General features: G+C 34.7%; 1 protein-coding gene across 1 annotated transcript; it reads right to left on the reverse strand.

Annotated features, from left to right (window-relative positions):
- Window positions 1-5545: 5545 nt before the first annotated feature.
- LOC141553450 (olfactory receptor 4F3/4F16/4F29-like) lies at window positions 5546-6484 on the reverse strand. The gene has a single exon (XM_074285108.1). The coding sequence runs from the start codon at window positions 6482-6484 to the stop codon at window positions 5546-5548; it is 939 nt and encodes a 312-aa protein (XP_074141209.1).
- Window positions 6485-12473: the final 5989 nt, after the last annotated feature.

A 12473-nucleotide genomic window follows, 5' to 3' on the forward strand; every position in this document is an offset into this window, starting at 1 on the left:
TAATCAAAAATGAGCATGGCATAGCTGACTCGTTTTGTACAAAATGAATAATAGCAATCCCCACAACGTTTACAGACAACTCTGGGCCTTTTCAGTGGCCCAGCTTTTTTCCTTTCCACTCCCCATTTACCCATAGCTAATTCCATAAAACTAAGCTGACTCTTCAGGTCAGTCACCATCTACTTCCACTGAATTTCTCACTGAGCTAAATTGTCATCCCTCTCTTCCAATACCTCTCTCCATGTAAGAGTGGAATCTTTGGGGGTTTGAGAGGAGAATATTTAAAGTAGAAATAAACTGCTTGGATAATATGAAATAAAAATGGTTCTAGGTAAAGGACAGAGTTGGAATTCTCTTGAGCAGGGGTCTACAAAAATTGAACTATAGCCTGACCCCAAGGAGTGAGTGAGCAAGCAAATAGACTGGAAAATAGGTTTCATCTCACCCTCCCCACTACAATATCTCCAACATAATAATGACTTCTATACTTCTCTTCTAATATGGCTCCTCTCAGCCCCTTCCAGGTACTGTGCCAACTCTCCAACTCCCCACTGGGAAGTAGAGAGGTTCCTCCCCACAAAGCAGACTTACAATTCTCCTGTTCTCCTAGAAGCCTGGCTGAAGTAGGCATTCTAGGATAGTGGGGTTTACATTCCAACATAGCAATTGGTAAGGAAGAGATTAATTTGATTCCATTTTGTTTTGTTTGTGACAGAATTGAAAATACAGAATGAAAAGCCCTGTATGGGCTCTGATCTATATCATAGATTTCATTCTATTATCTTTCCCCAAAAACCCACCCCTATTCCAAGCTTCCCTGTCTCATTAAGGAAACCACCATTGTACCACTTATCTAGCTTCACAACATTAGTATTATCTTCAACTCCCCATTCATTTATCTTCATGTCACATAGTTGGCAAACCATCTCTTCTCCTTCCTCAACATTTCTCACATCTGCCATCTTTTTTCTCTTCTCCTAATCACCACCTAGTTTGGGCCTTTACCTTTAACCTGGATTATTATAATGGTCTTCTGATTAGAAAAAGAATTCAAGCCCAAAGCTGTCTTTTTTTTAAACTTATTCAGTATCCCTACTCCTCTATCATTGTCATAGGGAGCAGAAATAACAAGTGATCACTCATGGCTTGCCATATCACAGTAAAATACCAAATCCTTCCCAATGATAGATCATTCTATAGCCAGAGAGGCTTTAAAATATTCATATGCTTAAGGGGTATCAGGAAGAGCAACTCCAAACATGCTTACTGAAATAACACATAAAATTTGAGAGACATAATTTCTGGTTATTAAATCATTTTATTAATAATGCCAGCATTTAAATAAAAGGGTGGTCATTTGGCCATCTCTCTCTTCGACCAAAGATCCAAGATGTAGAGTCTCAGTTTATATGCCCTTGGAAGAGCAGATATTCCTCAAGAGAGAAATCAATACCGATTGGTTAAGAATTAATGAGAAAATTAATATTACAATGGGATGATGGGTTATATGACAATGAACGTCTTGGGATACATGACTTGGATCACCCAACTCCTTGTCAAAGGGTGTTATCAATTTCCATATCACTTACTTGTCTGACAAAAGGGAAAAATCAACATTTTCCAGACCTATCTGAACAAAAACAATGAGTAAGAATGAACCACTAGCCCAAACTTAGAATTTCTTTTACTATTTGATTAAATTTTGTCCTGGGTAAATCTCTGCCTAAGACTTTTCATATTGGTTGATTTCTGGATGAGGAAGAAAAGGGAAAAATCTTGGTCCTAAACAATAATTGTTTATTAAATACAAGAGAAAAATAATCTTTTCCCATAACTTACTCTATTCATACTGTGAATACATGTTCAAAAATGTTTTACTGATAAAGACAAGCAGTCAAAAGAGTTTGGAGATCACTATCATAAAAAATAATCAAGTTTTTCTCAATAGTCTTTAAACTAACAGTCGTAAATACACATACACAAAAAGAGGGTGTAGACTACCATCAGGAAAACTCTCCTAAATTTGTCACAATATCATGGGAATTTTCCTTGTGTTCTGGCACAAGTACTCTGGACAGTGACAGAAAAATAAATCAGAAGAAATTAAGTATAAAAGAGTAATTCACTTAAGCTCATTTATATATATTGGAAAATTATTAAATGAGAAAAAAAGGATGATATACTAAATGCAATACTGATTAATTGTGGAAGTTTGAGCATTTAATATGATTTAATGACATACAAATTGAAAAGATTCTTGCTTTCTTCATAACTATATAAGGCAGTATTGTTATTTCTATTTTTAAATAAAAAATAATATGAGTGTTTAAATAACTTATCTATAATTACAAAGCTAATAAAGGTTGCCATAGGGACTCAAACACTGATCTTCCAGTTCTAAACCTAATTTTCTCCTCATTATCATGGCCACCTAGATGAGTACCTATAGGGAGAAAGTTCAAGGAATGAAGGTATAATGTTAAGACCACTCCAGAATTAACTTGAGTTTTTTGATACAATCCTACGGTTTCATTAACATAAAGCATTCCCAATGTGCAAAATCTCTGTAGTAATATAAGATGAATAATCAGAAACATATTGAAGCTGTCTGAAATGTGCTGGAGAAAATCAATTGTTAAAATTTTCAGAATGAGCATTTTTATCTTGAAAATCAGAAAGACTGCAAATCAGGCCTTGATTTATCATTTTATTGAGTTGTAGATTTAAGAAGGTAATGGGAAAAATGTTAATATTACAGATTAAACGTTAAAGTATCTCCTGCATACATGGCAGGGGGGGGGGAAGGGGGAAAGGATTAATCAAGTTGAATTACATACTATTGGACTAAATCTACTAAGATGAAAGTTAATTGAGATAAATGTAAAGTCTTTCATTTTGATATAAAAAAATCAAGTTCTTACATAAGAATTATTATGAGCAATTATTATGAAAAAAATCTGAGAGTCTTAGTGTTTAGAGCTTAGTAAGCTCAATATGATGTGAAATGTAATGTAATAGCCAAAAAAGTTAATGAGAACTTAGTCTACATTAGGAAAGATATAGCTTTCACAGATAGAGTTGACAGGCCTGCTGTATTCATCCCTCCTCACACCTCATCAAGTGTAGGATGTCCAGTTATGAACACCATAATGTAAGAAGGATATGAGTTAGACAGTATCCAGAGGAGAATAACCAGGAGGATGAAAGACCTCAAGTCCATTTTATATGAAAACAACTGGACACAGTTAATCTGGAGGGGGGAAAGATGGGAGGGATATGATAGTTGCATTTGAAGAGCTGTCAAGTAGAGGAGATCTTGAAGATCCATTTGGATCCAGTGAGCAAAATAAAGAGCACTAGGTAAAAACTACAAATGGGGAAATTCAGGCTTGATGCCAGAAAAACCTTTCTAATCATTAGTATTCTATAAAAGGAGAAAAGCTTGACTTGAAACATGAGGGAAAGGTCTATCATCCAGGGACATCTTTAAGCAAAGGCTATGCAACCACTTCTTCCTTGCTTGCTCAATTCAGTTAAGTCCAACTCCTCATGATCCCATTTGGAATTGTCTTGACAGAGATATTGGAATGATTTCTTTTCCAGATGATTTTACAGATGAGAAAATTGAAGCATAATGGGTTGATTTACCCAGGGTCACAGAGCTAAAAGATATGTTGTATTAGAGATTGATTTGTGGTGTAGGTCAGACTATATGGCTGTTGACATCCCTTCCAATTCTCAAATTTTGTCATTTTCTAATTCAGTGAATTCATGATGGAAGTGAAAATACGGGAAGAATTGAAAGTAAATACTGAAATAATGGTTGAATCTAATAACAAATGAGAGGAAAGAAAGCAAGTAAGTGTGGGATGCACCCTGAGAAATCCCTTCTAATTGTCATAGGATCAAACTTAAAACTATGTGGCATAGCTCAAGGTGCTGTCAGGGTAAAAGAAAGGGTCAGGAATCTAAACACACTAGAAAATTTAAAAAAAATTAGTTACAAAGACGAAAAGGTCAAGAGACTTTGGTTGTCATACAGATTGATTAATGTTAACTTCCAAAAAAAGCCACCTAAGCTCTCTCTACCTTATATTACCCATTTTTAATGAAAACATGAATTTCCATTCAAGCTCTAATATACTTGTTACTCTATAATCATGTGTTTTGTATAGAGAGAATGATATGTTATATACTTATATGATTATGATTCTATAATCATGGTATATATATATATATATATATATATATATATATATAAAATATAATATAATATGTAGCTATAAGAGTACATATTTACATGATAGTTGAGAGCAGAACTAAAGCAATTTGTTCTTATTTTGTTTTATTTTTTTGTTTGTTTGTTTTGGTTTTGCTGAGGCAGTTGGGGTTAAGTAACTTGCCCAGGGTTACACAGCCTAGAAGTGTTAAGTGTCTGAGATCAGATTTGAAATCAGGTCCTCCTGAGTTCAGGGCAGGTGCTCTATCCACTACACCAACTAACTGCCCCAGAACCAAAGCAATTTAATAAAAGAAAAGTAGGAAAATAGGACAGAGGAAAGCAAGCAAATAGTGATCTAAAATTTTCAGAAAATAATAAAAGTAGTTTATATTTATACAGTTACAAAGTTTAGTATATAGAGGTTGTACATTATCTCATTTGAGGACAGTGCTGTTATTAGCCCTTATCTTATCAGAAAGCATAGAGAGATTAAGGAATAGGTGGAAGACCATAGAGCTATAAGAATCAGAGGCACCATTCGAACCCAGTTTTTCATGGCTTTCCTCCTACTATACCCAGTGGGAACTAGTTTTCCATTTTGTCTATCTTTCTCCAAGGCCTAGTATGCAATGTCTTATACTGAGGAGATGGTTAATAAATTCAAATCCAATGAAATTGCAAACAAACCAGATCAATGACTTGGGATAGATAGAGGAAAATAGAGATGGCATGAGAAATAATCTTCATTTCCAGTATTATGGGAAATTTGTTTTACTTATCCTTGGCAAAATTCTGGGAATGGTATCATAGAAGGTTGAGGGTTTAGAGGAAGCTAGGTAGCTGAGTGAAGAAAGTTATGAGCGTAGAGTCGGAAAGAAAATTACTACTTCAAATCCAACATCAGAAATCTAATAACTGAGTGATCATGATCACGTAATCTCTCTTTCTGCTACTGTAGAAAGTTTCTTCTACTTTTCCTTTAGAAAGGAAACAATAATGATGCCTTCTTACTTTCCAGGGTTATGAGGATCAAAATAGAAGATTATTTTAAAGCATTTAACATAGGCCTTGGCACATTTAAAAACACTATATACATGTTCAGTATCATCACCATCATCATCATCATCATCATCATCATCATCATCATTATAACAGTTTAATTAGTTGAAGACAAAAAATCTTGAGGACAATAATTTCTGGTTATATACAACAAATAAAGGCATATTCTATAATATAGATGTATCTCTGCTAGTTCAATGAAACAATTTTTCATTCCTCCAGTTTCGAGAGTCTCAAGATTCACAGTCTTGACTCAAAGTGCATTTAAGAGAAATTTTTTAAGAGAACAAGCCGACCGTACATTCTCCTCATCCCCAGTTTCATCTCTTTGTTCCTGAATGTATAGATGACTGGATTCAGAAAAGGAGTAAGAACTGCATCAAATATGGCAAGAAACTTATCCAGGTGGGATATGGGGTGAGGCCATGTATAGAAAAATATAAGTGGGCAAAAAAATAAAACCACAACTGCGATATGGGATGCCAGAGTAGAGAGGGCCTTGGAAGAAACTCCTGAAGAATGTTTCTGTACAGTGACTAAAATGAAGATATAGGAGATGAGCAATAAACAGAAGCAGGCCAGAGAGATGAATCCACTATTAGCATTAACCATAAATTGCAATTTGTAGGTATCAGTACAGGCTAGTTGAATCAACTGAGAAAGGTCACAGAAAAAACTATCTAATACATTGGGACCACAAAATGGCAAATCTACAACAAAAGCCAGTTGCACTCCTGAGTGAGTGACTCCAGTGATCCAGGCAAGAATCAAAAGTAAAATACACATTCTTGGGTTCATAATGGTCAGGTAGTGGAGAGGCTTACATATGGCAATATATCTGTCAAAAGCCATGGCTATAAGCAGCACCATCTCAACACCACCAAGAGCATGAGTAAAGAAGATCTGAGCAACACAGCCACCAAATGAGATGACTTTGTGATTCTTGAAAAGATCACAAATCATTTTAGGGGCTGCAATGGAGCAACCTCCTATGTCAATGAGGGACAGGTTAGCTAGTAGAAAGTACATTGGAGAGTGTAAGTGAGGATCAAAGATCACAGTGAGCAAAATGAGCAGGTTTCCCAGAATACTTGCCACATAGACCACAGAGGAGAACAGAAAGAGAAGGAGTTGGATCTCCCATGAATCAGAGAGTCCAAGGAACACAAACTCAGCTACTATAGAATGATTCACTTCATCCATTGACTTCAATGAACACAGCTGGGAGTGATATTAGCTGAAGGAAGAGAATATAAAAAAAAATTTTTAAACATGTATAATATTAGTGCTCTGGATTACTCAGTGTCTGTGTTTTAAGTCTAATTATACTTTAACATTTCACATAAAGGAATATCTCTTCAAAATCTCTGTCTCCATAGTGAAACAAGTTGTGAGAACACAGGAACAAAATTTTTGTACTGAGAATGATGCATTCAGTTTAGTATAATTACCTTCAGAGTATTCAACTGAGAGGGTAATGTAGTTTTTCATAAACAGATGGGAGAGGGGATTTGTGTCAATAAATTAATAACTCTAATTAGGAAGATTGTTTCATTACACTATTGGAACTAAGGTTTTTTTTTTGTTTTTTTTGATGAGGCAATGGGGTTGTGACTTGCCCAAGGTCACACAGCTAGGAACTGTTAAATATCTGAGATCAGATTTGAATTCAGATTCTTCTGATTTAAGGGCTGGTGCTCTATCCACTGCACCACCTAGCTACTCTGGAACTATTAAGTTTTTGAGATAGAATTTTAACCTGAGTCTACTTGCCTCAAGATTGTTTTATCAGAGTTGAAATCATATAGTATTTATTATGATTAGGGAGTTCAGAGGATGTATAGAAAATAATGTGGAGAGGAACACTGATTGATTATTGGATATTCCACTAAATTGTAAGATCTCCAAGGCCAGGACATTGGCATTGGTCATTGTTGCATGCCCATATTCTCTCACTGCTCTATACATCAAGATTTCTTAATTAAAAAAAATTTATTGCTGAATTCAATTTGTTTAAATGAATTTGACTTAATGTTGTGGATACAACATTGTGGGCAAAAATTCAGGGAATGATGAAGGAAATGCCCATATATAAGAATACTTAATAAAGACATTATAGTTGCCAAAAATAAATCCATAACTTATTTACAAGGCTTTGAATGTCTTCAATGATGGCAAATCTTTGTCCTTTGAGAATGGACTAGATTTTACAAAATAGGTAGGTCTTTTAGAGTCAAGTTTAATGAAAAGATAATGTCAGATTATTGGAAGGGTATTGGGTCAACTCAGGGGACTTAGTATCAAATCCTGACTCTGATATTTGATACCTGCATCACATTAGGCAAGTTAATCAACGGCCCTTGACTTCAATGTTCTCATAATCAAGATGAAAGGAGAAGACTAGATTACCTTGAAGGATCTTTGCATCAAGAAAAATTAATAGATAAGAATGGTTCAATAGGATTAATTGGTTCTGTGAATCTTCAGGGACTTCATGAATTTTCCATGTATCATGCCCATGACTTCTTTTATCTGATTAAATCACTTGGATGAAAAAAATAAACCTATTTTCATCATCATTCACTATTTTGAATCCTATATTCCATTTTTCTCTCCAATGGAAGTGATCAGTTTCTCAGAACAGATTCACAGCCAATATGGCAATGAACAAAATGAGATAAGCAATATTCCTATTCAAAATTATCATTCTAAAAAGAAATTCAGAAGGTCATCTCAACTAATCCATCCCTATCTTCTATCAGATTTAAGCCTTGAAAAATGCATTTGTCTTTTGTTTTCTTCTTCAAGTTGTAGGAATGGGGAATCTACTGCCTCACTTAGCATATTGCACAAGTATTTGATCACTTCAATAGACCCAAAAATTCTTGTTGCTCAGTCATGTTCAATTCTTTTTGATCCAATTTGAGCTTTTTTTTTTTTTTGGCAAAAACACTGGGGAAGTTTCCCATTTGCTTCTCTAGCTGATTTCACAGAGGAGAAAATTGAAGCAAATAGTGCTGTGACTTTCACAAAATCACACATCTAGTAAGTATCTAAGGCCATATTTGAACTCAGGGATATAGACTTTCTGATTGTAGGCCCAAAACTCTATACTGTCCAAAAAGCTTCCTTACATCCAAATGAAATTTCTCTTAAATTCAAGTCTTCTCCCTCTTGTTTTTTTAGCTCAATAATCATAAAGAAAAAAATGATTACCATCATTCTCATTACAATCTTCCATGTATGGACTTGAAGTCATTACCAAGGCAGTGTGCCATAATCTTCTCTTTTCTGGGAACTCCAGTTACCTGCAGCTCTTCACATTTTCTATTACCTTTATCTTTTTACTCTTTAACTCTATCCATATCATCTCTAAATTGTTATAACTGAAACTGGAAATAATGACATAACAAAAATTCTAGCAGAAGGATTTTAAAAAATGGTTTTGTTATTGTTTTGCCTTTGTCAATAGCATAGGTGTAATCAGTAGTACATTACTGACAGTTAGCTTGAAAGATCTCTTGGTGATTTTTTTTAATGCAACAATTCTCAGATAGAGCTTCTCTATCCCAGTCCATGAGAGTTTCTACCCAGAATAATATTTTGTATTTATGAAAACTAAAAGCCTCCCATTGTATCAGTTTGATTGTATTCATCTGATCTTTAAGTAAAAATTATAGTGAAGCATATAATAAAAGGTCTTTCCTTATATCTTCCTGTTGTTAATTTTCCTCCCTTCCTGAAAAGAAATAAAAAATAAATCATTGTTAAGGGCAAGAAGTAAAAAATTAAATTCCTGAATCTTGTATCCAGTCTATATTTGACCTAATTCATAGTGCTAATTTCAAATTTATTCCTATACAATGGGTCTTTGCTTTGGGTTCCTAGCCCCTAGGTTAAAAACAAAGGCCATTTTACAGATTATTTTGCCTTCTCTATACTTTAGAATACCTCATTTTTATTCTTCTGTGAAGTTCATATCCTTTTCCATTCTTCCTGTTTAAAGCTCAGCATCCCATTCATCACTGAAAATTTTAATTCTGTTACCATCATACTGTATTTCCCACTTAAATCTGAAGAAATACATTTTTTTTGTGATCAACTTTATACATACCATCCCCACCTACCTGGATTGAGACAAAATCATCCTCAAGAAATCCAACAATCTTCAACAATTCAGCCAGCAAAAGGAACCACATAAAATGCTGTCATAGAAGAAGGCAGCTAATTAGCAGCCCTGGTGAATGTAAAGACAAGGATGTCTAGCCTGAGCTCATTTGACCAAGGGAATTATCTTCTTCAATCTTACTGGTTTGGCCCAAACAGCCAAGAAGAGCAGATAATGAGTCACCTGAGGGAAAGGGGTGGAGATGGGGGGAGGTGGGAAGTGAATGGAAAATACCTAAGGAAATAATCATTGTAATTTTGTGTGCCAACATTTAAATCATTCTTGGTGGCTACTAGGATTGAGGAAAAATTGCTAGAGATTGTAAAAATATCCTCCTTGAAAAGAATTGCATGAAAATTATGTTGACTATTTCCATAAAGTTTAATATGCTTCCCCCAAATATATAGATGAATGGATAAAAAGAAGTATCATTGGAGGAAACTCTTCTAAAGATGAGAGGAAAAATGTGACACACAACAATATTTGAGGAAAAAATATATGGATCTTCTAAACAAAAGCACACAGATCTGGTTGTTGAGCAGTTCAAAGCTTGCTGAAATTCAAAGTCAAGAAAACTTGCAGTCAAATCCCACCTCTTACATTTACTCGCTGTATGACTATAAACATGCTCTTTAATTTCACTGAGTTTCAAATTTCTCAGAAACACAAAAGGGATGATGAAACCTATGACATCTATAGAATACCTATATGATCCAGTTGTTCAAACTATACATCAGTACAATGCAGTGGTGATATATATTACATGGGTTGTTGTGAGGTTCAAAGGACATAATGTATCCAAAATTCTTTACACATTTTAAGCATAGTACTAATAATTTTATTAATTTTAATTTTTTATAATAATAAAATATTAAGTAATGTGTTATTACTATTGTTATTCTCTTACTCTTCTCATCTTCTTCATGAAATTCAGATAGAAATGATGTGATGACAGTGGTTATTCTAACATTCTTCTTTTAGAAGGTGTATAGCCACCAAGAATTAGTTAAAAGTTGAATTCAAAGAAATGAGTCCTCCTGCCTTCAGGCTTTGTGTTCTATCCTCTGTATCACCTAGTTGCCCATATCCTTGATAACATCAATTATTTAGTAATCTTTTGAATTCTTAGGCTTTTCATCATATCATAGATTACACCCAACCAAGCCTCATCTTTGTGCCTGCCTACATATATGCTACTGAACTATTCTGATTGGGTCCACTACAAATTTATGTTACATAGCCTCAACTGGGTCCTCCCTGCTACTAGGCAATATTACTATTCTTCCCTAAGCAACTCACTATCCCCCTCTCCACATCAGCTGTTCCAAACATTTTCATCTCTCCTCAAACCTTCCATGGCTCTCCAACTCCTAGTCCTTCAAATGAGAATGACATATTTTATAAGAAAAAATAATGATGCCATTTGCTCTGAACTCTGTCTTTTCATCTATTCCTCATCTAACTTTTCCAGCTCCTTCACCTGTTTTACATAATTAAAGGGTCTTAATCATTTTCGAGGCTAACTCCTCCACCTTTTCAAATGACCTATTTTATATATATATCCTGCATCAGTTTGTATCCTCTGTCATTTACTTTCAGTCTCTTTTCCTGCCTCTATTGGTTTCTTTCCTATTTCCTACAAACTCTGCCCTATCGGGAAAAACACTTACTTGATGCTTCCATCCTTATTATTTCTCTTCTGCCCTTTGCAGCTAAATTCTTCATAAAGGCTGTCTACAATTAGTGCTTCTATTTTCTCTCCTCTCATTCTTTTCTTTACCCCTTACAATTTGACTTCTGACCTTATCCTTATATTCTGACCTCAGGTGTTTTTTGCCACCAAAACTGCTCTCTTTAAAATTACTATGATCTCTTACTTGACAGGTCCAATGGTCTTTTCTCAGTCTTCATTCTTCTTGACCTTACGGCAGCCTCTGTTACGGTTCATCTCTCCCATCTCCTTGATATTCTCTTCTCTCTAGGTTTTGAGACACCATTTTTTCTGGTCTTCTTTCTGCCTATCTGACCACTCTTTCTGTCTCTTTTGATAGGGATCACACCCTTTAAATGAAGATGTAACTCAAATTTCTATCCTTGGTCCTCTTCTCTTCTCCCTCAATATAACTTAATTGAGTGATTTCTTCAGTTCTTATGGATTTAATGACCATCATTATGCTGTCATTCCCAAATCTACCTTCCTATCCCAATCTCACCATCTCCAAACTGCCTTCCATAAATCTAAAACTGAAAATCTAGTACATGTCTTAAACTCAATATATTCAAAAAAGAACTCATTATCTGTAAAACTAAACCCTTCTTTATCCTATTTTTTTTATTATTGTAGAAAGCAACACCACCCTCCCAATTCTTCAGGCTCACAACCTAGGAATCATTCTGGATTCCTCACTTTCTCTGACCCCCATAACCAAGCTATTACTAAGGCCTGGCTATTTCATCTTTGCAACATATCCCCAATATGCCCCTTTCTCTCATCTGACATAGCTACCTCTCTAGTACGGGCCCTTGTACCTAAACTAATTACACACTGGTTGGTCTGCCCAGTCCCACATTTCTCCCCATTCTAATCTATTCTGCATCCATTCACTAAAGTGATTTTTCTAAAAGGAAAGTCTGAACATGTCATCTCCATATTTGATAGACTACAGTGGCTTTCTATTTGTCATTTTTTTTGTCATTTACATAATGACATAAGAGGGACATTAAAAGACCTATGTTGTCAAGAAAAATCAATAGAGAAAACTACAAGTATGTCAATTAAAATAAACCATCTCACATTGCATTAATAATAGGAGTGCATGTTAAAAAAATATTTTGCTACTGAGTTGAAAAAAGTTTAGCTATAACTGTCATAAAAGATAATTAAGTTTTTCCCAATACTCTATGGATTAACTATTCTAAATACATATACAAAAGGAGGGTATAGACTGTCACCAGGAAAACTCTCCTAAATTATTCAATATCATGGGACTGTGTCTTGTGTTCTAGAACAAGTACTCTGGCCAA

Source organism: Sminthopsis crassicaudata, chromosome 2 (assembly GCF_048593235.1).
Source record: "Sminthopsis crassicaudata isolate SCR6 chromosome 2, ASM4859323v1, whole genome shotgun sequence".
Lineage (NCBI taxonomy): Eukaryota > Metazoa > Chordata > Mammalia > Dasyuromorphia > Dasyuridae > Sminthopsis > Sminthopsis crassicaudata.